General features: G+C 36.9%; 3 protein-coding genes across 11 annotated transcripts in view; 1 reads left to right on the top strand and 2 right to left on the bottom strand.

The window, feature by feature from the left end:
- Positions 1 to 1046: 1046 nt before the first annotated feature.
- Positions 1047 to 8752, top strand: LOC101161447 (F-box only protein 47). 2 transcript variants are annotated; one of them, XM_011489632.4, is made up of 11 exons: positions 1047 to 1172; positions 1424 to 1615; positions 2965 to 3126; positions 3242 to 3318; positions 3831 to 3905; positions 3977 to 4085; positions 4336 to 4509; positions 4699 to 4848; positions 5011 to 5153; positions 5664 to 5820; positions 8209 to 8752. In XM_011489632.4, the coding sequence occupies exons 2-11, from the start codon at positions 1444 to 1446 to the stop codon at positions 8298 to 8300; spliced, it is 1311 nt and encodes a 436-aa protein (XP_011487934.1). In that variant the 5' UTR covers positions 1047 to 1172; positions 1424 to 1443; the 3' UTR covers positions 8301 to 8752. The 2 variants fall into 2 exon arrangements, with proteins under 2 accessions (XP_011487934.1, XP_078795992.1); XM_078939866.1 differs by lacking the exon at positions 1047 to 1172 and having other exon boundaries at positions 1303 to 1615.
- On the bottom strand, positions 7744 to 12576 carry LOC101165359 (ADP-ribosylation factor-like protein 6). Of its 7 annotated transcripts, none has more exons than XM_004081692.5 (9): positions 12287 to 12566; positions 12036 to 12086; positions 11876 to 11937; positions 11705 to 11773; positions 11531 to 11625; positions 10048 to 10177; positions 9677 to 9732; positions 9572 to 9584; positions 8623 to 9016 (listed from the first exon to the last, which is right to left on the bottom strand). In XM_004081692.5, the coding sequence occupies exons 1-9, from the start codon at positions 12407 to 12409 to the stop codon at positions 8977 to 8979; spliced, it is 639 nt and encodes a 212-aa protein (XP_004081740.1). In that variant the 5' UTR covers positions 12410 to 12566; the 3' UTR covers positions 8623 to 8976. The 7 variants fall into 7 exon arrangements, 6 of the variants coding, with proteins under 6 accessions (XP_011487933.1, XP_004081740.1, XP_020568871.1 ...); XR_013652874.1 differs by having other exon boundaries at positions 8887 to 9016; positions 9378 to 9584; XM_011489631.4 differs by lacking the exon at positions 9572 to 9584 and having other exon boundaries at positions 7744 to 9016.
- A 1158-nt stretch (positions 12577 to 13734) lies between these two features.
- LOC101161682 (ephrin type-A receptor 6) overlaps positions 13735 to 26281 on the bottom strand; it is a 203896-nt gene continuing 191349 nt past the window's right edge. For both annotated transcript variants that reach the window (XM_078939863.1, XM_023951152.2), the window contains 6 exons: positions 20449 to 20510; positions 19897 to 20106; positions 17971 to 18120; positions 16609 to 16802; positions 16168 to 16317; positions 13735 to 15178 (listed from right to left, as the gene is read on the bottom strand). In XM_078939863.1, coding sequence (XP_078795989.1) covers positions 15064 to 15178; positions 16168 to 16317; positions 16609 to 16802; positions 17971 to 18120; positions 19897 to 20106; positions 20449 to 20510 — 881 coding nt within the window. In that variant the 3' untranslated portion in view covers positions 13735 to 15063. The remainder of the gene's footprint in view (positions 15179 to 16167; positions 16318 to 16608; positions 16803 to 17970; positions 18121 to 19896; positions 20107 to 20448; positions 20511 to 26281) is intronic.

Below are 26281 nucleotides of genomic sequence, written 5' to 3' on the forward strand. Positions count from 1 at the left end.
TGCAGACTGAAGAGCTGATCCTCCTCAAGACCTGCCCGTGGGAGACGCTTGTTGAAGCAGCACACTTAATAGTCTTACTTAAGCAGAATAATCCTGTGACGAGCAGCTGAGCATTGTTACTTTACAAAAGGGAATGTGTGAAGTGCATGCCACACAGTTTTTTTCCCTCCAAGCCATGAAAGCTGCATTCTTGTTTCAATCTGCAAACATCTTGAGAACTATATAAAAATTTGAGATGTGTGTGAGAATGATGGTTTTACATCTCCCTAATATAACACGAGGTTATCTCAGTTCCCACAGATCTGAGAGGCTTAAAAAATACAATGATATTGAAATTTGAATTTATTTTACTGCTTTACATGTGCACTATATAAAAATACTATGTACTTTACACATGATCTTTCAATAAATGAGTGAAACTAAATATACTATTAGCTAACAGAACCGTAAAAACAAACAAGGTGGTGAAAAAAAACCAAGACTATTGTATGCAAATGCACTCCTTCCAACATTGTTGAAGTGAAATTGAAGTCATTGATTTATCCATTCAAGACCTTTTATTTCACTCTCCTTTATCTTCTTAATAAGCTGCATTTCATCTGAAAACCACATTTCATTGCAGAGTGAGAACAGACTAACTATAAGAGGTACTCATTTACCAGTGACTTTCTGAATAATGTTCTTATGCAGCTACTTAAGTATATAAAGGCTATTAAACTTGATAACCTCTTTAGGTTTTTTCTCTCTGACATTTTTATATATGTTTTAAAGGAAGTTTTAAAAAAAAAGCGAAGGCGCACAACTGCTTATGTTCAAGAGATGTACAGTTAGACCAGAGGGAAAACTGAAAATGTTTATCAGGCTTTTTCTTCTTGATTTAAACCTGTTGTCAAGGTAAAAATACAATACAAATACACAGATAATATATTTCATACTAAATTATTATTATATTATATTATGTAACATCGTATCATTATTTAACAGGCTGCTAATTCCTAGGAAAATGTTTTTCCCCATCGGACCTTTAAAGTTCCTTTGATCCGTGCCGCAAACACAAGGTCTTTCGGGTAATTTCGCGCCGTTCCGCAAAGTCTTGTCGCGTCAATAAAATTAGCGCGTAGCCATCCTTACAGTACTGTAAAAAAACACCTTTGACCCTTTTAATGCTGCAGGTAAGACGTTTTTATGTCTTGGAACATTTTGGGCAGCGGCTGTCACTTTCAGCTACTTTAAAGTTCAAAAGGGTAAAAATAAAAGAGAAGGAGTGGACAAGTATATGGGTTAGCTAGCAAAGGTTTAGTTGGTTGTAGCATCCGGAAAGGAGGAGGAGGGGGAGGGTCTATTTCTTTCTTTCTTTCTTTTTTAACCCGATTTTACAACATAGTTTAACTTATGTGTAATCTTCTGTATTCATTTTTCATAGCTAGTTCACTGGTAACAACAATGGGCAAAAGGATATGCAGAAGCTATGGGCAGCAGACACACAAAGCTCGACTTTTGAAGAAGCAGTCAGTCAGAACCGCCACGAGCCTCAGTCATGGCGGCACAGGCGGACCCAGCTTCTTCCAAAGACTTCCAGTAGAAGTGCTCCATATAATTTTGGACCAGCTGTCTGGTAAGAGACTGAGCCTTAACAGAAAACAAAGTCAAATTAGTAAGACTTAAGGAAAGAAAAACAAAAGACAACAAAAGAAAGAGTTCATGAGTTTGCACAACTGTGTTAGTAAGTTTTTAATGCTAAGTAAGTAACGTTCTATAATTAATGATAATTATTTTAGATCTTCAAAAATTGAATTTATTGAGATGATTAAAAAATGATGAAAGAAAAATAAGATGTCTATGATGCTTAGATACCCATTTGAATGTAATTCCTATTTTTGGTGTTTTTAACATGTTCTTGTGGCTTTTTGCCACAGATAAAGAAAATTATTTCTAAAATTGCATTTCTTTATTCAAGTTGCTGTGAATCAGGAGCAGACAAAAAAAAATGCAGGTGGAAAACTGCAAAGTACAAGTTACTGCAGCGGGCGCAAGCTCCCTGCTCTGCTCCATTCTGATGCTTCCACTTGCAGACGACCACATCCATGTATGTTTTTGTTTTGATCTGAGCAGGCATCTGGATTACAGCTGTACAGCTGGATAGCTCCAATATTGCTTGGCGTTCTTGTTGCATTGGTAATGTTAGGTCTATAAGCTAGTGGGAGAGAGTGTAAACAAAGGGATCATGGCAAATGAGCGCAGCCCTGCTTCCACGCCAACTGTCTCGTCCACAACTCAGTGACACATTTTTAATAAACTCCTGCCACTCTGCAGAAATTATGTCCTAGAAAACGACAAAGAATTTGGATTTCCGAAGAACAGCATTATCATAATCACAAGAGTACTGGGAATGCTTTTACAGAGATCAAAAGATGATGGATAAGAGGGGGAGATCAATGAAATGACACAGTATTGGCTAATGTTTTAATGTATACAGCTTTTTCTAAAGTCACATTTTACCTGATCAAAAACACCAAAAAGAAAAACTTGAGAAAAAGCCACAAGTAAAACAAAATAAAACAAAACAATACATTCAAAATGAACTAAAAAAGTTAACTTTTGATAAGAAACTCTGTTTTGAAAGGGTTGGAGGATGACAGGCAGCTTTAGTCTTTTTCAAATATTATTTTTTATTACACAGAAGTAATGTAGGACATCTTAACAGACAGTAACATAGAAGTGTATCATTTACAATTTTTTAATCTATATAAATATAAAAACTACCCAATAAGCATTAGTAAAAACTTATAAAAACAACAGTGTATTGTTTGTGTTCATAATATATGCTTGCATTTTTAGTTTAGGTGTTTCCACAATAATGACAGATCCTTAAATTATTACTATATGAAATGTTTACATTTTAATAGCAAAATCATGTTTTGACTTTTGATACATGAATGATGTAATTTGCTGTTGTTTTGCCAGTGCTGGAGATGAGTGTGTTCAGCATGGTGTCTAAAGAAATCACCAAATACGTTTTGGATTACATCTCCTCCCAAAAATGGAGAAATAAAACCATCATCCAAAGTTTTCATCCCTCTGCATGCCCTGAGCAGAAATGCACCGTGGAACACTACAGACACCTGGGTATTTTATTCTACACTTTCTTTTGTGAAACTTTTCCTATTGCTCTGAGCAGGAATGTCTTTTTTCTATATATTCTACTTTATTTTGACAATCTATTTTGTGCTTTACATCTTAGGCTTGCTGTACAAGAGATGTACGCTTTTGCTCCCGACAAAGGACAGATTGAAGCTTATCTTTAGCAAGTTTTCACAGGTAAGGAAGAGAATTTGTGTGAATACAAGTAAAGAGAGAAAGTGAATAACTAAACTTGTAAGATCTTTTGTTTGTTCAAGGATTAAAGAGACAGCTAAACATTTTCCTGCTTAGAACTTTATTTAGGAAAAAGTCCTAAAATGCACTTGTTGCACTACTTTTAATCATTCACATTCATTTAAGTTGCACATATGCAACAGTCTTTAAATATGCCTGTGGCAGCTGGTACAAAAACGGGAGGACAGCGGGATGTTTTTATCTCAATTTTAGCCAAACCAAGATGGAGATTTTCTGTAACCAGAAACGATTATTTCCTTAAATCTAAATTTTTAAGATGATAAAAAAAACCCACCAAAAATATCTAATTTAAATAAAATAAAACTTATAATAAAAAAAAGTTTTATTATTGCTTAAACTGTTTATTACAAATTGTGTTTATGTATTTTTTGTTGGGTATGACTGAAAAGTCACAGAAAAGCTTTAAACTGAGTTGTGTCTGTGATTTGTGTCAGATCCCCTGCTTCATGTTGGAACAGTGCCTCGTGCCAGGCTGCACTGCGTTTGTCAGCTTTGGTGTCTTCCTGAAGGTCAGACTCATCCTGAAACCTAGAAGATTGTTTTAGCAGCAAAGGCCGAACAGTGTTGTATTTTTTTTCAGACTCTGATTGCAGGGTGGGATGAGCTGGAGTCCCACAGAGTGTTCAACTGCTTGTGCGTCGTCACAAACCTGATGCAGAAGACTGAAGGAATTATTACTGCCAAACCTGGTTTGTGCTCTCATGTTCGGACAGAAAAACAAAAATCACAAACTTTCAGAAAATGGGATAAAATATGTGACATTTCTAAAAGTAAAAGTAGGGACAGAGTTTAAATTGTAAAGTATTTTATAAAGTATTTAGCCTTTCAGGCCAAAATGTTAGTTAAAAAAAGGGTAGTTATTGCCAGATATTAGGTAAAAAATATAGAGCTATGTTGTTCTCTGAAATGTCCATAACTGGTCTGAATCTGGTTCTTCAGGAGTACAGCCGCATCGGGAGCTGCAGCTTCGGCTTTTCTGCCGCTGCGTTTTGTTGGACCCTTGGGCGAACCAACCAGAGTGTCAGTTCTGGTTAACGCAGCTGCTGAAGCCGTGGCCAATGGTGAGCCAAGCCCATCTACTGTTCATCCTCTATGGACCCCTGCAGCCTGGAGGTAAATAACTCACAGAGTAGACAGACTGTTTGGTTTCCCATAATTCCTGCCCAAATTCTGTTTTGCAAAAAAAAGTTTTAAAAGTCAGAAGTTTTGACATTAAACACCCTTCAGAAAAGACATGTAGAATGGTTACTGCATTAGTAGCTGTATGAAATATTCCTGCCTGTTTTTCGCTGCTCTCTGCAGGCATCCTTGGCTGGCAGGATGTGGTGGAGAGAGCTCTAACACCTGGCTCTCTGTGGAGCTTAGCTGAAGCCATCTCCTTTCTTTTTGGCAAACCAGAACTTAAAGGCTGGACAACTCCCTTGATGTTTTCTATCGTGATGGAGCTAACTGGTAACCTGCTCTAGCATTTTCAGAATCATTTAAATACACACATACACACATAAATCACATGATCCAGATACAACATTTAGCCTTCTTTATTGAGGCAACATCCTGCAGTTTTTTATGTGTTTTACTTTATTGATTGAAAGTTCTTCTTTTGCCTATCTTTAGCTGTTCCTGAACCATGGCACCTGGAGAATTTGGCTCGTTTTCTGTTACTGTGTGGCAACCATGTCAGCTACACCGTTCTGGCCAGCAAGGCCCTTTTCGGACATGTCTCAGAGGTTTCAAGACTCATCATCTACATCATACTGGTGAGACTTGCTGTGGAAAGGAGAATTGCTTTCTATTTAGCTGCACATTTGGGTCAGTGGGTTCAATGGGAAGTGAATAACATTTCAGCTAAATATCAATGATGGCATAGAAAAGTTTGTATTCAGATAAAAAAAAAGGAAAAAAAAACATAAAGACAAACTACAACTTTTAATCAATGTAACATGGATTTTTGTAACTGCTGTAGAAAGTTTGAAAACCTTTCTTAGCTTTGTTTATGCTTTTTATTTAGCTTAAAAAATCCTAATCATTTGGACTGTCCATGGTTCTGATTTTGGTCTCTTATTTTGAAGTCCATGATAAAAAATGCAAATAAAATCTTTAGCTGGTTTACATTATTATGATGCGTTTTTTTTTTTGCTACTTAAACTTTTGAGTCACTTTATCTTCATTTAATGTAGTGATTTAAACTGATTTTGTACAAAACCTAACAAGTTTTTTCTAAAATGCTGGTGACATCTCCATTTTTTTCTGCATTCTGCTCTGCACAGGTATGTGAGAAGGACGGCTACCACATGAGCTGGGTGGTGAATATAGTTCAGCAGATCTTTAAGGTGTTCAGCACATCGACTGAACGCTTTTTCTTCATCCAACATCTGGAGAACTCTTTCTCACAACTCACCAGGGAGATATGCGAATCCATTGCAGGTGAGTTTTAGTGACTTACCTAAGAGTGTTTTTTTTATTGTTTTTGTTTACATCTATTGAAGAAATCTGTAGGATAAAAATGGAAGAGGCATGAACTGGTGATGACTATACAGGGGTTGACATAGCCCAGAAATTTGCACTGGCCCACAGGGCCAGTAGTTTTTGAAAGTTACTGGCCCGGCACCGCGCACAGCGAGACCCGCCGCTCCGCAGGTGCTTGCAACTTTAGGGGGGTCCGGGGGCATGCCCCCCCGGAAAATTTTAATATGGTGCAATTTGGTGCATTCTGGTGACATCTAGCACTTATTTATACACTTTTCAATGACTAAAAATAGAGCATATCAAACTTAAATCTGCTCTAGTCTGTTTCAGATGTTTTGAAGAGAGCACTGCAGTGTAGTAGGTAACACTAGTTCAGAAGTTTTCATGCTGCTTCTAATCACTGCTATTTCACATTTGTTCCTAATCAATAGTTAAGAAGTTTTATTGACTTTTTTGCCCTGACTGCCTTAAGGTTCTGCTTTTTGTTACTGTTGCAAAGTTACATTTAGTTTTTAGTTACTTTAGTTACCTAATTAAATTAAATAATTGAAAAATTAAATACAATTAAATTACTGAGATCATTCAGCTAACTAGAAATACTTACTGCTTACAGTTTTGTAAAGAAAAACAAAATTAAGTAGTTTGACCTTATACTCCATTTGAGTCTGAGATTCATGTATTTTGAGTTGCCTTTGATTCTTTGACATTCAGCTTAAAGCTTAGTGCATACAGTTTCATCTTCAATGCATTCATTAAATATCTTGCTGTCCATAGCACTAATTCCACCCGTCACTCCATCTAACATATTCCTATCTATTCCTGCCATGTCTTCCACATCTCTGACATGCTTCAGTCTCTCTTCAGTGACGGTGTTGGATTTATGATCATCGCGGTGAAAAACCACCAGGGGGCGCGTTGATATGTGTGTCAGTTTAAATATATCTGCCTAAAATGTAATAATAACCCACTGGCTTGTTCCTTCGTTGTTGCTGTTTAACATTGTTTAGTATTGAATTGTTACATTCAATAAAGTTTGAAAAAGAAATTGAGTGAGCGCGTGCCGCGTGGTGCTCGGCAGTGAAAGCCGCGCGCGCGCAGGTGGGAGAGGAGGAGAAGAGTGATAAAAGGTTTCCCATAGAAACCCTTGAAGTCTGAACACAGGACTAGCAGAAATAGTGAATTATAAAGACGAGGTAAATCACGTTTTCGCAAAATATACTTTATTGTAAAAGGTGAATAATGTATTAATTGTTAGATATTTTAGTGGCCCGAGCGGACAAGTAAAAAATAAAGTCTTGTGGTCCGTACTGCTCGAAAAACAGGACCGGGCCAGCGGACAAATGGCTATGTCGAGCCCTGCTATAGTAGGAGTCAGGGTTTGGGGTCAAGCAGTGAAAGAGCAGCTGCTGTGTGTTTGTGAGGAAGCTCAGACATGCGACATTCATTCACTGGTCACCATTTTGGCGGAAGCTCTCTGTTCAGGTGAATTTGTTTTTGCTTCCTTTTTGCCAGCTACCGCACATCTTCATCTCTGACTGCAGCCCAGCTTTCATTGTTTCCATGCATATGCTAATTTCCTCTTGTTCCACTGGAAGGCCACATTCATTTCTTTTAATGTGTGTGGATGAATAATTCAGCGAGCTCTCAGCAGCCATATTAACGAGCAGAGCTGGGGATCAATTGACAGGAAATTGGGATAGAGCATTAGGAAGGGAAATTAAAAGTTTTAAGCTTAATTTTTTTATCAGTTTGAAAACTATGTAATGACTATGACGTTACTTAAATGTTATTTTCCTTAATGACCCACTCTAATGTTTTTGGTGACTTGAACTTGTTTTGTGGCCTTTTTCTGATGATGGAAAAAAATTAAGATCGAAATTGCATTTCTGAGTATTTATTAATTCAGATTGTTTTGAAGTAGGAGCAGACGAAAACACACCATTTAAAAAAAGCATTTTAGATGTGAAATAAAAAATACGCTGGGCGGGCCACAAGCTCCCTGCACTGCTCTATTCTGATGCATCCACTTGCAGACAAATAGATCCATTTACGTCTTTGTTTTTCTTGGATGAGCTGACATCTGGCTTCTGGATAGCTCTGATATTGATCACCTTTTTTGATGCACCAGTAATGTTAGGTTGGGGGTATGAGGGGCTTTAGTCTCCTTTTCAATTATTTTACCTTTAGCCCTCAAGACAGTTTCTTTGTTGAGTTTTTGACTTTTGACATTTATTTTTAGAATCTTTGCTTTAATGGAGAATCTGTGCAGGCAGGAGAACCTCTGTTAATGTTCCAAAGCGTTCTCAATCGCAGCAAAACCTTCATAATGTCATTATCTGTTTCCAGAGAACCAGGCTGAAGACAGAGAGATGCTGTTCATCCTCCTGGAATCCAGCGCTCGCTTCCACACTAAATTCCTCCACACACTCCTGAAATAGGAATTATGCGCTTGAAAGCGCTGCAACATTTTACAAAGCTGCCTAAATGAGCTGCCACTGACACTTTTCTATACAAAATCTATATGTTTTAAAGTTAAATTCTTTTTGAAAAGTAACTTTTATAAACAGTATTTAATATTTATTGAGTGTTGACATGGAAATTATTTATTTAAAAAGTTATTTATTCTAATGTTTGATACTTTCCTGAGGAAATCTACCCGTGTTTAAGGGGTACTTTGCATTATTTATATAACTAACATTTTCTATTCTTTCTCAATGTACCTATGCTTGTTGTTGATTTTTTAAAGTTTTTACTGCACTCTTTCTTGTGCAAACAAGCTTTTATTGTCCAATCTTTTGCTTTGAAAGCATTTTCAAAAATGTTCTGGGGACAAAATGAATAAAGCTGGTGTTACATGTCATGGAATAAAAAAAAAGCCATAAATACAAAATGAGTGAGTGTTACTGTACACAAATGTACACATGTATGTTCTACCTGGATGGTTTAGACATTTTACATTAGTAGAGCATCTATTAGAGGATCATTCGGAGAAATTACAGCTCCAGTAGATTTTCTTCAAAGTGTAGCAGGAACAGGAAACGCGGAGCTATCAAGCTTTAAGGCCTACGACAGGATGTGGGAGGAGTTCTTGAAGCAAGGAGAGGCGATCCATCGTCAGGCAGGGTCATTCATCTGTTCGCCGTCTTGATGTGATCTGCAAGAAAAATGTCTTCTTTGGAAAATCTGGTTACAGTTTTAAAGATATGTGTCAATAAATAACAATTACCAACACAATGACCATAGAGCCCTGCACACGTTTACAGTCAAAGCTTTGTCTGAAAAAGATGAATTCTTTCTAGTGGAGGCTTGGAGTGACATGATTGTATAACCAATTTTCTTTTTTACTTTTTTGACATTTTTCTTTAAATTCAATAGATTTTCTTTTTTACAATATAAGTAGTATTCTCTATTTAAAAAAAAATATATATAAGTCTTTCTAAACTGACCAATCTATTTGAAAAGAATGATGACAGTTGTGGTTCAAATATATGAACATAATAAAATGTTTTTGAAACCTTTATTTTTTGTTGCAGATAAAGTTGGGTTAGTAATTCCAACATAAGGGTTATCAATGTGAAGACATCCTAACATCGGGTGTCAGTCGCTGATAGAATTGGAAGGGGGTGTGGCCTCTCCTGTTCAGAATCCTGTTCAGACTCAAGCATAGGTCAAATCGAGAACCACAGTCAAGGACCATGACCATACTTACTGTGCAATTTGATCTACAGGTATAAAAAAAACAAGAACACAAACATGTTTAGAAAATTGTTTTTTGTTGTTGTAATGTGTGCTGTGTGCTGAGCAGACAAAGTACCTTGCAGCCAGTCCAAGCCTTCCTGCAGGCCTTCTCCTCGGACAGCGTTACTGGCACTGAAAAAAAAAAAACAGTTCAACACTTTGTTGCTCATATTAATTTTCTTAATACTGTTTATGGATCCTAGCTGTTATTGGCTGTCAATATATTAATCCATCAGCCTTCCATCTGTCCAATGAAAATCTTTTTAGAGAGGCAGAACGACAGCTCATTTACTTGGCACCTCTAATGTTTATGTGAAACCCTTTGGTAAAATGTGTCAGCTTGAGAAGCTTGTGATGTTAATAGTGAAGATGAGGTGCTTTCTAACTCCAAGCTACTTTTTTTTCTTCAATGCTGTAGATTTGAAAGCGCAGAGGAAGACACATTACCAGATGTGCCAGGGTTTGTCCTTGATGTTCTCCAAACACAACATCTGCGAGACTTTGACCGAGGACATGGCATCTTGCAGGTCCATCTTGTTGGCAAAGAACAATACAGGAATCCTTTTCCCCCGAATGTCTGTGCAGTAGAAAAGTCAGGAGATGTTCAGAGGAGCTGACATTTGGGATTTATTTACAACCTCTACCAAAGAGTGTAACATAACACTTTTTTTTTTACACTTTTTGTCACATTACAATCTTTTTTGGTTTTCTTTATTAGCTTTTCTAATTTTGCAGGATTAAAACTCTTTTCTAAATTTTAATATAGAATTTAACTTGGGTAGAGTTCCAATAGTTTCCATAGCAACATTTCTTTTACAGACAACAGATTCAGTAATATTATTAAATGATACAAATATGTTATATAGAAAAACTTGACAAAAATCCGAATACCTCTGATTTTCACATGCATTCCATTGTAGTTAAAGAATGTTTATCTGTGCTGGATTCCCTCAGACGATGTTATTTACAGAGTTTACCTCCTCCAAACCAAACTTTCTGCATCAACACTCTGGATGTCAAAATCAGACTTTGGATTTGTCCTTTCTAATCATTTATAACCTATAGTTCAATCATGTTAGGGGCTTTGGCATTGCTTTGTTTTATTCAGCTGGTAATGATGGTCCATAAAAGACTTTTCTTAGCCTGAAAACTGTTCTAGTCAGGGGATTTCACATTTTCTACCACAAATTCTTCTTTCTAGCAGGGTAAGTTTTACTTCCTCTTGTTCTGGATTTTATATTTTTATGGCAAATTGTGTCTGTCAGTGTTTTGACATTCTGTCTTCTCATAATCTTTCGTTTTTTGTGCATGCTCAAACCAAAGTTTGTAATGTGAAAATAATTGTTTAATTTTTACAGTCATTGTTGAATTACCTTCCATAAAATTGAAATATAATTTTGATTTCTAAATCGATAACATAATGCTTTAATATCAAACAAATAAAAGTAAAAGAACAATATGTATTACTACCCGTACAGATAATTTGAGGCAGTTTGGTGTAAAATAATTTTATATTTTGTAATAGTTGGCAGATTTAGGTCAAGTTTATTTTGTTCCCTCTACTTTGCATTTAGGAAATAATTATTGTGTAAATATTTCCTGGTAGAGCCCTTTCTTTGTAAATTTAGTTTTTAGTCATCATTAAAAGATATCTTTTGATTCTCTATGAATTGCTATTCTTAGTGGCAACTCCCTGTTTATGTACCAATTCAATGACATGGACTATTTCCTGCTTTATTAAATTCACCTACGGGTGTTTAATTTTCCAAAATTCCTTTCTTATTGCTGTAGTTTGTTTTTCCAGTTTAATTGAGACAATTTCTTTGTATCTTGTTTTATTTTTAACTTTACTTTGATCAAATATTAGAGTTAAAAAAACAACATTTTTGTACGTTAAAATGGTATACAACGTAAGAAAAGTAAAGCGTACCTTCATGGTTAAGAAAAGTGTCCAGCTCCTCCTTAGTAACAACCATCCTAAGCTTGTCACTGCTGTCAATTACAAATATTATAGCATGGCTTTCCCTACAAAATAAAAAAAATCAGTTAAAATTAAATGTTAGAAATTTAATATGAACATACAGTATATGGAATAATCTCATACTTATAATAATGTTCCCATAAGCTTCTGTATCTGCTTTGTCCAGACATATCAAAGACTGTAAATGACAGGCTACATCAGAGAAACACAAAGAAACAACACAATTAAATGAGACGATGTGGTTGATTTAAAAGAAGTTGACACTTAAACCCTTTAGTGTATTAAGCACTTCACCTTGAACTCTTGAACTTTTCAATACTAAAACCAATTGTTGGGACAATCTCCTGTGCCTGTGTCTGCACACAATCACCACACACAAACACACAAAAAAGACAAGTAATGGCAAAAGCATGTCAACAAGGGGAAAAGAGGAAATGTGCAGTACGGACTTTACCTGACTAACATGTTTCCACTCTGGCGACAACGGACCTAAGTGATTTGGATGCTGAAAACCAATGATCGTAATGGTTTTTAACAAAATCTTTAACTCTATGCATCTGAGCACATGTTGAAATGGCACTGAAAATGCTTTATATGGTGGATAAGTTTGTTCCCCATCCTGTCAGAAACTAATGCCTCTCCGTTGCACAACACTTACAAACCTGCCAACCGCCTCACAGGTGATACTCGGTGTCACAAACTTACGTTTGCCGGCTTCAGCTGGTTGATGATGGTACTTTTGCCGCTGTTGTCCAGTCCCAAACATAAAACGTTGACCTCTTTCTTCCTCAATCCGAGCCAGCCTGATAGTTTATCCAGCAGACCCATTTTGACTGGCTATACCGCTGAAATTCTCCACACATTACCCCATAGGTGGTCTGATTACTGGTAATCAAGCGTGTGAGATTTGCAGATTCCCATGAAAGCAAACATTAATGATAAAATATAGCTGTGAATAGCTCCCTGCAGCTACTGCTGTGAGTAGATGAGATGCTGCCTGGCCATCCCAGCTTGCGCCTGGTAATCCTATTAGGGCGAATTAAGCCCAGTGAACCACTGGGTGACCTGCTCACAGAGTATGGAGCTTCCCAGGCTCCTGATGCATTTGATTTATTAAACTCTAACGATTTCCCTCTTTTGGGAAAGACAACTTTTTTTACACTTTTGAAAAAGGCAACAGTAGGCATAACTAGTTAGGTTGTTAACTTGTGTTTTTGCAGACCGTAGAACCGCTTAATTTTGTTAACGGAGAATGACTGCATGTTAAAAAGAAAAGGAATGCATGCACACAAGATTTAAATGTCAACTTTGTTTATTTAAATCTAATGAAACATATTTTAGCCCTCTAACTGAATCATAGGGAGATATTTGGATGAATTAAAGGGCCAAAATACAAGGAAATAAAAAAGATTTCTTTAAATTGTTTCCATATTTTATAATGTTTAGAGACTACAGCTACATCTTTTGGTCAAATTTTGATCCATCTCGTTGAACCAAAAGAGAAAAAAGAAATGATCTCTGAGCGTTAAGTAACCTCGGTTTTAATGAGTTAAAAACTTCACCAAAAAAATACTTCAACAAATTTTCTTTATTTAAATCCTCAGCTTAAATTTTTGCTTCCCCAACTCAAAAACTGCAGCAAAACGAATTGAGCAACCACCAGAACAGTTCATCTTTATTTTGCAAATAAATATTCGCTGAATCTCCTTCTTACAGTGTGCAAGATGTACTACATCTCTTTGGAAATTATAAAAAAATAATGATACAAGAATCATAAGTTTACTTGTACTTTGTACAAAAGAACGTTCTAACATTGCTCAGCAGTAGAACATGCCAAACGAACAGCATCTGAAAATCTCAGTATTTTGTAAAGGGGGTGGTGACAGGGAGCATGAGTGGAAAAGTTTGGGTTTTGTGTGCGTGCACCGTTCCCATTCCTGAAGCTTAGACGAGGTCTGAATTGAGCCCCGAGCTCCAGTTTGCGACATGTCGGCCGTCGCTCTCATACAATCGGAAGAATGGCTAGGTCCTGTGACTGCACTGAAACTCACAAACGTGTCTTGCATGGAAAGAGACGTTAAGGCATTGTGTGTCTTTGCGTGTGTGTAAATAACGGCTGATGTTAAAACGGCGTGTGATAAGTAATGATGCTGTTGTTTTTTTTTTTTTTTGTTTTTTTTTACATTTTTTTGTCAGCTTCCTCTTTACAATCCTCACAACTTTAGGCTTACACTAAGCTACTTCTGTTTTTCTCAGGCAGCTAACCTTTTTCATCTTGGACTAGACTAAATTCTGCACTACTGTGTATTTACCACAGAAGGAATGATGAAGAATCTTTAAAACACCCATGACATAAAGCAGACACAAGCAGTTTTCATTTCAAACCGTACTTATATATGCTGGCTGCCCATGTGTCATGTGACCACAGTGCACAAACCGCTAAGATCTCTCACGGTCTGTACACTTTTCCTGGTTTTTTCCAGGGCCTCATCCCGCATCCTGTCAGCCGGTGCTTCTGTTAGTGTATGTCCAGGTATGAACAAATGATGCCTCCAAACACTAGAAAATATCTCCCATTTCTATCTAAAAATCAGTGAACATTCATTTATAAAGACAGTGGAGATTGTGCCTTTTTTTTGTTTTGTTTTTTTGCCCCTGGCTATGTTTGACATTCGTAGTTAATACAGAAGAAGGAACCAGGCGGATTCCACATCTGTGAGCACGCCGTCTGACTTGTATGGTGGTTTGTCATTCATCTTTCTTTACTGAGGTGACTGCATAATACTGTATTGCTAATTATGACAACATAAAAGAATATCCTAAATAATATCCAGATTTACAAGGGCTTTCACATACAGAACTGCACATATATATTCATATTAGATTTTTATAACTTTAATTGTCTATACACTTAAACATTCATTGAATCTGCCTAACTTTCGTCTTTCTTCAAGTAATATTGTACCATTTTTCTGGAGAGTGCTAAAGCAATATATAAATAAACTATCAGGATAAACTATTAAACGCAAAATAATAAAATATTTCAGCATATTTAATTTTTAAGGACTAACTGTTATAAATTGCACACTTGATAGCAGCTACATGAGCACATAATTCTGAGCAAAAGAAAAAAAAAATCCAAAGAGTCAGTGGATTACATTTGCAAGTCTTCGTTTCTAGATATTGTTGCTCCACTCAAAAGGTACTCTTGTTTCAACAAGGCATTACATTCCCCTAAGTGAGGGCCTGGGCTTGCCTGTGAGGTCTTGCAGAGTCTGGTAGAGCCAGGCGTACAGGTGTAAGGGGGGGTGTACAAAATGAGTGGGAGGCCGAGGAGAGGTCTGTTGGAGTTTCTGTCCGATGACCTCCTGCATGAGGACTTAAGACCCAGGCACAGGCTGTAGGCTGTGGCCGCACGGCTTAGACTTCGCTTCCATCTGCTCCGTCGTCGCGCCCATCCCAGGCTGTGTTCAAGAGCGTCCTCATACATGGAAGCCGTTCTCCTGTTCGTGCAGTAGCTGAAGGTGAAGGGTCTGTATGCTGCTGATGATCCTCCTCTGGTGGCCGATCAGCTCCACGCCAATACGCCTCACATCTCTAGGCCAAAAGGGGACATGTAAACACCCGCAAAACACATGGAAATGTGCATGACCTGGTAAATAGAACCGGTTCAGTACACTCGCTATGATACATGTAAAATATGAAAATCAGGCTCTACTTTTTATAGGGGTTGAGACACCCAAAATCACTCCACTGCAGCTCTCTATTTGAAGAAACAAAAAGGTTTTTCTTTTAAAATGTTACTGTAAAGTAAAACGAAAAGTAGACTAACTCAAATGTTATTCAATTAATTCGCAAACAGCTTGAGGACAGTTTGTATCACTCTGACCGACTCCTGACAGCATGATGCTACCCACAATGCTCTAGTAATCCATCAAGCAATAGTTGAACTAAGATGGAGTAAAATATTTTGACAGATTTCTGACTGCTGTGTACCACAGAAAATTACTTTAAAGTCAGTGAAGACAACCAGAATTATTATTTAAGGTGCACCAAATTAAAAGATTTTCGGTAAGGCTCACTTAATTATCTCTGATTTCTTTTTAGTTTGTTAGATTTACACATTTCTGGCTGAAATGCACCACAAATTGTAAAATAAACTGTATGTAATTACTGCTGACATTACATTAGCTACATTTGCTGCATTGAGATGTGGCAGAAGGTGTCTTTTATTTTGAAAGAAAGTCCTGCAAACCCATGTCAAAAAGTTATAAACTATTACATATTTCAAAAAAGGCTTTTCTCTCTTTGTTTTATTTATGCTGCCCAAAATACAATAGTTCATTTATATTTATCGTAATAGTAACAATTACTTAAATACACATCAGTGTCTTATTTTTCTCAAGGCTACAGTAAAACTTTGTGGCTCCTACTGGATTGTTGTCACTAAGAAATCGACCCGAATGGCCCTTCAAGTGTAAAAGGTTGCCGACCCCTGCCTTTAACAGTCTTCCTCGTTTTCAGCATTAGTTTCAACTCAGTTAAAAAGTCATAAAGTCATAGATAAATTAGACTCTTTGACTCACTCAATACTCATCCTGGCCACAGAATCCAACGTGTGGAAGCCAGCTGCCATAAAATTGCTCTTGTATTGACTCATTTTTATGGAGTCCAGCCAATCGCCGACAGAGATGAACATTGGGTAGTCCATCTCCTCTGCCGGAGATTCCGGTAGACTAATGCCAGAAAAGAATAAATGGATCAGTTCCTATCAGATAATGCCAGCTTAACCAACTTAAAAAGCTGCAAATGCATTGGAGAAGACACAAAAATCACTGAGTGACTAATTTAGTTCCCCTAGTGTGGGAGTTAAAGACCTCCAGGGCATGGAATTAAATAGTAGATAAGAATGAAGTCAGCTCTTCAGCTATATCTTTTCTTGCTTTTGGAGGCTAACTTTAACCAGTTACATGCTTTATTAAATACATGTAAGATTATTTTCATTTACTCAGAGACTTTTAATTCACCTCTGGAGCTCTTCCACCAGAGGCAGCAGGGCGCTGGGATTACGGATTAGTTTATCCAGGAAGGAAACGATGTCTGTGAATTTCGGCCGATGGTTCCTGTCTTTCTGCCAACAGTGAAGCATCAGTTGGTGCAGAGCCACAGGGCAACCCATTGGTGCTGGCAGACGATAGCCCTCCTCAATGGACAGGATGACCTGTAGAAACAGATTGGATGAGAGTGCGAAGGCGAGTATCCAACCAGATGTAGATGAGATAAAAAGAATGTTTTTAGTGGGAAATCTAGTGACTTTTAACAGGTGGGTCCATAATCTGCAGCTCAAAGTGCCAAACCTGCTGGAATTTTATTCTCTAACATGTCAAATCTAAAAATATGCATTTTAAAAACATCTAGATCCAATAGCCGGGTGTGGTTTTCTACTTTAATATTTGAAGCCAGTGAACTTTTAGAGTGGAGAAAATATAATGAAGCTTTACACAAAACATGCCATTGCTGCCCATTAAAAATCCATACCTTTTCATGACATAAATAATTGTTTTTGTCATGATTTCACAGGATAGTGCACATTTACCTCTAAACTATCTTCAAATCTCTATAGGACAGTGGAGTATCTGCATGTATCTATGCAGGGCACAGTGGTAAGTCACTGACCAGATGAGATAGTGTTGCGCTGGTTTTGTAGCTTGGCTGCCCTTCTGCCTTGGAAAGCACTTCTAAGCAATTCCCAAACAGCATAAATCCCCCCCAAAACCCGCGACATGGCAACACGTCTGTGTACAGATGTGTTTGAGTCTGTGTCTGAGGGGTTGAAGGGATTACCGTGCAGCTATAATACTCAGCAGAGAGAAGGATGGATCTCCTTTCACCGTGGTCCCTCCAATCCCTGACCACAGCACAGGGATCAGCGGGTTACTCAGCCCCACTGAATCCCCAGCTTTAAACTCCCCTCAGCTGGACCCAAGTCCTCTGAACCTCTGACCTTCTCTGAGCTTTTTTCATCCCCTCCTACTCATCTTTCTCATCCTTTTGGTGGTTTATCTGTTCCTGAGCTGCCTCCTCTCAGAGGTGTGTTTTTGATGTGAGAGAACAGTCACAGAGAAGGTTACAAGGCAGATATCGCAGAAAATGAAAAAACTCTAATCTGGGAAGTAACATTTGATACCTCTGAGCAGAAAACAAACTAATCCGCAATAACTGGGTAATAAAAAACATAACTGTGGGGCTTTTATTTTTACACACCACACTTTTTTTAACCTTATTTTTAACTTTTAAAAGTCTTAATTTGTTGAATATCTTCGTAGTTTTTGTGACACAAAAAAATGATGCTTTTAATTTGAACTTAAAGACCAAAAATGGCCACTTACATCCTGATTGGACATCTCCCAATATGGCCGCTCTCCATACGACATCACCTCCCACATGACGATGCCGTAGCTCCATGCGTCGCTTGACGATGAAAACTTTCTGTATGCTATGGCCTCGGGAGCGGTCCATCGGATAGGGATCTTTCCGCCCTGTTCATGAGCAAATAAGAAGAGTTGAGGGCAAACACTGATGAAAACCACATCAAAACTTTCAAGGTCTGTCATTCCAGATTGGGAAAATACACACTTCATCTGATTGTTGATGGCAAACAATGTACTCTAAGTCTATGGCCATAAGGGGTTTAAAAGGTTTACAGAGGTTTCCACAACAGATACTTTGCTTTCAAACCCTCATCAATATTTAGAGGTGATGATAGAACCTAAAATAAAAAAAAGTAAACATCTATAGATCCGTATCATGACTCACAAAAAAACAATCTTGTCATACTCTCCTTTATCTTCTGAAAATCTGCTAAACTTTGGCACTTCACTACTGTTCTTTGCCTCACTGTAGCTTCTAAAATTCAGGGTCAGAAGGTTCAGAACAAAAACCTACAGTTTAAAGCTTTGAGATGAACTTTTACACACTGCTTCATTCACACAGTGACCAAAAGAACAAGTGGAAAATGAAGGGTCACTGAAGAGAACCGCAGGTGAAGACTTTCAATGGTTTAGTGGAGATAATGTTACTTTAGTTTCATTATTCTTACTTTGATTGTGTAAAAAAATGAATAAATGCACATTTCTTAAATAAACAAACCTTACTATTTTTAAAACATCCAACAAGGTATTTATATGCATTTTTGAGTCAAAGGGCAATTTCAGAAATGTACACACTGCACCATTTTCTAATATTTAGCTTGTAAGGAGACATTTTAGTAATGTGTTTAAATATGTAAACAAAACACAATACAAAGACTTAAGAAACTGCAGAATTGTTTCAACCACTGAAAATTACATCGAAATTCTTCTTTTGCATTCAAAATATTTAAATTAAGGAGTCAGGTCTGACATTTGCAGTATTTAGTTTTATCTCCAGAACACAAACAGCTTTTAACATTTTTTGATATCCCAATGCTAGAATCACACTGCATTCACTTTGATCTCACTTTTACGTCTGTCAGGCTACTTTGGACTTGAGTGGCACAGCAAACCACGCACGACAAGCTGTTTTATTCTGTATTCTATTTACTCATGGTCTAAAAGTTGAATTTGGCACATTTTGTCATATTTGTACTTTGGCAAATTGCTGACACCTTTTAATGAAAGGTTTGTGAAACCTTGAAATAACTTGTTTCTCTGTTTAATTATATCTTATAAGTCGATTTTTGTGAATTTAGCAGGTGAATTCGCCTATTAATGGGTCTTGGCCTCTTGGCGAAAGTGAATGAATACATAAATAAATAAATAAATAAAATTTTCATAACCAAACCATCTCCCTTTTACTAAATATTGAAAATATAGAAATGTGACTTGGTGCATAAAAATACATTTTTTAAGCTGCTTTTAATGCTCTGTAATCTGTTGCTGTCTTTTAGTTTTCTTTCATAAACAAGTTTTTTTTTAATAAAAAAAAAGGAATACTCATCTCAAGTAGGCACTTTTAGAAACGTCTTTAGTCTACTATCTATACAATTGAGAATTAAAGCTGTCATCAGGCTGACAGTTTAAAAAGTGGTCTAAAATCTTCCTGAACCCTTGTGCTATCTTAGATGACCCCACCCTTACTTTGAAGTGCTCTCACTACCATGACAAAGGTGGATAAAGGTGGAAAGATTTCATGTAATCCATGGACACCAGTGAAGATCACAAATCATTGAAGAAAAAAGGTTCAGCGCACTGTCTAGTGGGTCTAGATGACCCAACTCCCAATGTTAAAGTGCCTAGGATAGCACAAGGGTTAAGTGACAGCGTGTTGAGGTGTACCGTTGTGGTGTACGCAGCCTCCGGGTCGTCCTCTAGCACTCGGGACAAGCCAAAGTCGGAGACTTTACACACCAAGTTGCTGTTTACCAGGATGTTTCGAGCTGCCAGATCTCGGTGAACGTAACCCATGTCGGACAAATACTTCATGCCTGAGGCGATGCCCCGCAGCATCCCAACCAGCTGGATGACCGTGAAGTGACCATCGTGTTGCTAACAGCAGTAAAAAAAAGAAAAAAAGTAAGCAAGGACAGAAGTGTTATGGACATTCAGAGAAAATGTTGCATGAGGCTTAGTAGTTCTGGCAGAGAAAACAGTTAAGCTCAGAATCATGCAGGCGGTAAAATAAAATACACACACAAAATAAAAAAGACATTTGTGGCAGTATACACATATTAGCTTTTGCACCAGTTGTAAGTCATAAAAGTGAACTAGGGGTATCTTCTGTCCTCAAGCTGATACAACAATCTAAAAGAAGAGACACGTCAAGTTACTAAACCTTTTTCACTGCTGAGGCCACAATCAGGAGGACATAATCTTACATTTGACACTTACTCTCAGAAAAGAGTCAAGGGATCCATTTTCCATGTACTCCACGACGATCATCACAGGGCGACCTGCAGGCACAAGAACCATAATGCAGTCATTAAATGGATTATAAAGTGATACACATTCATTCAGTTATTGCGTTTGCAACAATAATAAAGCATAAGACAATAGAGAAGAAAACTAAATAGAGGAAGATTTATAATTATAAAACTATCATATAAAGATAACGTTATAATCTCTGATGATCAACAAAGACAACATCTACAGCTGGGGAGATGGCTGCCTGTGGCGCACACACAAATATGTCTGAGCACAAAAAGTCAAGTATACAGGAGAGAAAATGTGTCTATGCGTGGGTAGAATAGTCAGAATAGTCAGTTTGGAGAAAGGAAAATGTCAGACAGACCAAGGAGCCCCAGATTGTTGGGAGCTGATTGAAACATCAAGTGAAGATGCTTGTTTCATCAAAGCTTTCCTCTTCAGCATGTCAAACCTGCCACATGAGGCCTGCCTGATTCACATTCAGATACAAAGATAGCAACAAGTGACGATTTTCCTGTAGATGATCCATCTGTTGTTACAGATTATCAGCCAAGAGTTTGGTTTTCAGATCAACTAAATAGAATTTTTGCTTCCTTTTTCTGTTTGATGCTGCTTTAATTCAAATATTTAATTTATTGGATTTAAATAGATGTTTTCATTGATTATTCATTGAACTGGGATGGATGTTGTCTTCATTTTGATGCTGCTTAAAAGAAATTGGTACACTTTGAGAAATTCCTTCTTACGTTTGTCGAACAGAACGAAAAAAGACATAAAAACGTTCAGGAGTTAAGGATCTGTGGAATGGAAATGCCATTAGGTATTTTAAATGGACAGAGAGGTTGTAAATGTTTCTAATGATTGTTACAATTATATTAAAGATTAAAATTTAAAAGAGGAAATTTATAGCGGTTTTATTTTCCACAATACAAGCAAAAGAATAAGATGGAAAAAAACAGAAACGTTTTACGCAAGAATTTTTTTTGTTCAGTATGTGAATCACTTGTTTTGTGATGCCATGATATAAAGTAAGGGTCTGCAACGTGAGGCTTTGGAGCCACATGTGGGTCTTCTTACCCTCCATTGAGGCTCTCTGTTTTTTTGTTTTTTTTAAAAGGCTAGCTAACCAGCTGCAATATATCTATAAATGGATCCATCCGAGTCAGTCAGACATCCTCTGGTTAGATAGTGAAAAAGAATTGTGCAAAGAACTCCAAATCTCAGACATCCCATTTCTAAGTCAATCTATCAAGAGTCATCCATGTTATTAAGTAATAACAATAGCTTATACTCCTAATGCCTGGTGGAAATTTTATGAAATTATAAACTCAAATCTATCTGTATCTTATTCTACACCAATTGGGAATAATCCAGATTTTTTTAAGCAATAAAAAAAACAATCAATCTACACACCTGGGCTAACAAGGGTATTACACATCTCAAACATTTTTAATTCCAGTGGTCCAAAACCATTTTCTTATTTTATCAAGGAATACGGCATCAGGAACAATTTTTAGAATATCTACAACTTAAATCTTCAATCGAAGCTAAAATCTCTGCGACTACAATAAATCTAGATTTCCCACCTGCAGTAACAGATTTAATAAAAATAACCTCAAGAAGGAAACTTCTCTCAAAAATATATAAAATAATCATATTCTCAAATGAGTCTTTATCACTTCCCAAAACAAAGTGGGAAAACGATCTTTCTACTGCTGGTAACATTGAGTTCTGGGCTCAAATATGTACAAACGTCCATATTATGACAAAAAAACACTAATTTACAACTCATACAATACAAAACCCTCCATAGAATTCACTCCACAAGAGAGAAAATGTCAAGAATGGGATTTGATTCAGAGATCTGCCCATTTTGCATTCAAAATATCCCTAACACATATAAACACACATCTTGGGACTGTACACCCCTTAAAGAATTTTGGGAAGAAATTACCCAAACTTTATCTACTTTCTTGTCCTGCCTCATCCTTTAACACCTTCACTGTGTCTTTTAGAAGACCTTTCAGAACTATCACATTTGAATATTGACCCGTCTAAGAATACATTTATTCTTGTAGCATTAACAATTGCTAAAAACAAGCTTCATGAGATGGAAATCAAAGAACACTAAAAACCCTTTCCATATGGAAAAATGTGTTTCTTGAATACATTTCTTTAGCCAGTTCATTACCTTCTCCCACCGACACGACTGAACCACTATCTGTATGGTCAGCTTTCATTGAGTTCCTAAACAAACATGTATCCCTAAATATGTATAGTTAGCAGAATGCATGATGGTTAGTTCAAGCTTGTGGAGGAAATTCACTCTCATTGTCCTTATATCAAACACACACACACACACACGCACGCACATGCACACACACTTTTTCTTATTTTATTTTTATTTCATTTTCTTTTTTTGTTTTTTTCTTTTTTTTACCTCCTGTTTTTGTGTGTTAGTATTGGTAGTTGTCTTTGTTTGTCAAATCTGTTTTTCCAGTGAATTTTCATTTGTTTGCTGTTGCCTTTGTTTTTTTGTTGTCTAACTTAAATAATAAAAAAGGCTAACAATTTGAATAAATAATGTTTTTTGTTTTTATTTTAGTTAAATCGTTTTTTGTTAGGTTTTACCATTTGTCATATTAGATCTTTAACATGTCTGATAAATGAGTAAAATGATGTTAAAAGTTTTAATCTATTGTAAGAATTTTTTAAAGCTGGGTTTTCTGCTGTAAAACAATAATAAAAAATGGATTCTGCACTAATGTTGTCACATTCAACAGTAAAAGAAAAAAACGGATGATGGTGCACTAAAGTTGTAATGATAGAAAATGTCATGTTTGACTTTTTTCCATTTTTAATTTAAGTTAATCTTCTGTAGCAGGAGGATCTGATTTGGCACAGGATGTATTTTATTTAACCCTTGTTCTATCCTTGGCACTTTAACGTTGGGAGTTGGGTCATCTAGACCCACTAGACGGTGTGCTGAGCCTTTTTTCTTCAATGATTTGTGATCTTCACTGGTATCCATGGATTTCATGAAATCTTTCCACCTTTATCCACCTTTGTCATGGTAGGGAGAACACGTCAATGTAAGGGTGGGGTCATCTAAGGTAGCACAAGGGTTAAAAAGGAACAAGTATATACTGCTGGCAAAAGTAAAGACATTCAAATAGTTGTATGTATATAAAAATCTTAAGTCCTGTAATTTAATTATTGTAAATATTTGAAGGCAATATTTGATAAATGGCCACAAAAACATAAATAAAGTGTATTTTTCTAAAATGGTGAGGCTGAACTTAGTGGCTCTTGCTAGGTTTTGGCCAGTAAGAAACTGGACTCTTAGTATTAAAATGTTGCAGGTCTTTGATAAAGGGTACAATTAATGTAAAGTGTAATGATATAGTCACATTTTACAAACAATTTACACAAACGTAAAAAAAAAAAAACCTGTAAAAACAATGATTACATTTATAGGACTTAATGCTTTTTTAGAGCTTCTACCATAATATTTTAAGGAACAGATGGTGTGAGAAAACCCACTTTTATTCCATCTTTCCTACAGTTTCTGAGACCGTACCAGATGGTTCCACAAAGTCAGACATAAGGTGATATGTCTAAAATAAAAAGTTTTTTGGGATGTTTGGATAAAAAGTATTTGAATAAAAAAAGATACCTGAATGTTTTTTTTATTTTCTACATTACACTTTGTCTTACTGACATTTTTTTTAAACACATCAGACTGGTTTAAGGACAATGTTCACCTTCAATAGTCACAAAAATGTGTCACCACAACTTTAAAGGATAAAAACGACGTCTGGTTCATTCAATGCTCCAGGGTGTTGATTTCCTCACAGTTTTCTTTGACCAAATCCAAAATCAATTTTATTCCTAAAGTCTTTTAATTTCTAACATCTGGTACTGTCCAAAACACAACATAATTATAAAAACAGATGGCGCGAGTGCGGTGGCTCGAGCAGCGATGTTTCCATGCTCCGGTAGACTGACACATCCACGTCTTCTTCCAATTCATGTTCTCAGCGTGTAATTATTTTTACTTAGAAGGACTCATTTTAATGTTTGGAAACAGGCAAATGGACATTCAGTGTGGCGATGAATCTCCATCCTTTTCCTTTTCCATGTAACGTGGCACTCACACAGACATGAAATGATTTGATCAAGCTCGGCTTTCCCTGAGTTAATTGGAGGGATCCGAAAACAACGTGCAGCTCTGTTGTGCAGCACTTGAGCAGAAACAAACCCACCTGTTTACCACAAACTAATGTGTCACCTGCTCTTTTCTTTTTTTTTTGCAGTACAGGTATGGCAGTCAGTCACACCACAATAGTTTCCATAATTAGTCTCTGAAGAGCAACAACAGATGGAGAGAGCGATAGATTAAAATTGAAGAAAAGACAAACGGGGAAGGCAGGCTGGGAGAAGATTCTCAGAATAAACACAGTATGAAGCCCAACTGTCAAACACACATGGCTTTTGATTGCTTGATTTGATGTGTACACAAACACACTGTGCACATGCGTGTGTGTTCCTCAAGCAGCAAAGAGAAACAGTTTTCTCCAATATTTTATTTTCCTGTTTTTAAAAAAAAATCTGTCTGCTTCTTTTAAGCAACTTTGGCTACATTGAAATATATAAATACGTATATTTAAACTTAATTCCAGTCTTTTTAAATTATTTCTTTTTATCGACCGAAACATCCAAGTCCCTGAGTGACCGCCAGTACAAGTATGAATACATTTAGCTGTGGTTAATTTTACACTGACTGCTTTCAGATACAATAGATATTCGGAAAAGCAAGTAAAGAGTTTAGAATAGAACCACAGCTGTGTTTGTGGCCACGCTTCATATTCCCTGTCCTGTTCCTGTGAAGGGTCGCCAGGGGTGCTCCTCTTCAAGTGTCCATTTCTGTGGAGGTTCGTCGGGGCCGCCCCTTCTTTAAGTGTCTATTCCTGAGAAAGGTTGCCGTTGTCCCTGAGGATGACTGCTGTTCATTCCTCCTTGGCCATGTTTCATGGTCTAGAGGAGGGTCACTGGGGCCTCTCCCCTTCATGATTCTTGTCCCATAAGCCTTGTGCTATCCTAGGCACTTTACCATTGGGAGTTGGGTCATCTAGACCCACTAGACAGTGCGCTGAACCTTTTTTCTTCAATGATTTGTGATCTTCTTTAAGATAGCACAAGGGTTACGAGAGTCATTGGGACTTCCTGAGGAGGGATTCTCTGATTCCCCTCACATCTCTTTGGCTGCAGGAACTTGAACTGTTTTCTGGTTTAGCTTTTGTTTTGTTTGTCCTGTAGGTTCTATTTTTAAAAGTGTTGTGTTGGGTTTGGGCATCTGGGATCTGCCCTTTTGGGGAGGGGTCCTGTGAGGATTCTGTGGGTGTGTTTGTTCTTTTCATTTTTGGTCATGTTTTAAACTGCCTTTGTCAGGTCATCTGCTCTCCATCTGCTTTGCTACCTTTTTGTTTCTCCATGTCATGCTTATTACATTTTTCAGTTTCTGCCACAAAGCTTGGTCTCTTGCAAACTTGTCAGACACCACCAGTCTATGAGGCGTTATAAATCAGAAAAGTAAAATATCGAAAGGAAATATCTACAAAAGCCCTCCTTCCTGCAGCAAGCTATTAAAGTCTCTGACTGAAGGAGAATTTACAAAACTTACTTTCATTTTTCCATTGAGTTTGAATAAAACAGAATTTCTATTTTTAAGTATTTCCGATTTTAAATCAACAAAGAAAAAAAAATCATAATTTTTGTGGTAAAATTGAAGTTTTTT

Source organism: Oryzias latipes, chromosome 21 (genome assembly GCF_053564925.1).
Source record: "Oryzias latipes strain Hd-rR chromosome 21, Olatipes_Hd-rR_3.1".
Lineage (NCBI taxonomy): Eukaryota > Metazoa > Chordata > Actinopteri > Beloniformes > Adrianichthyidae > Oryzias > Oryzias latipes.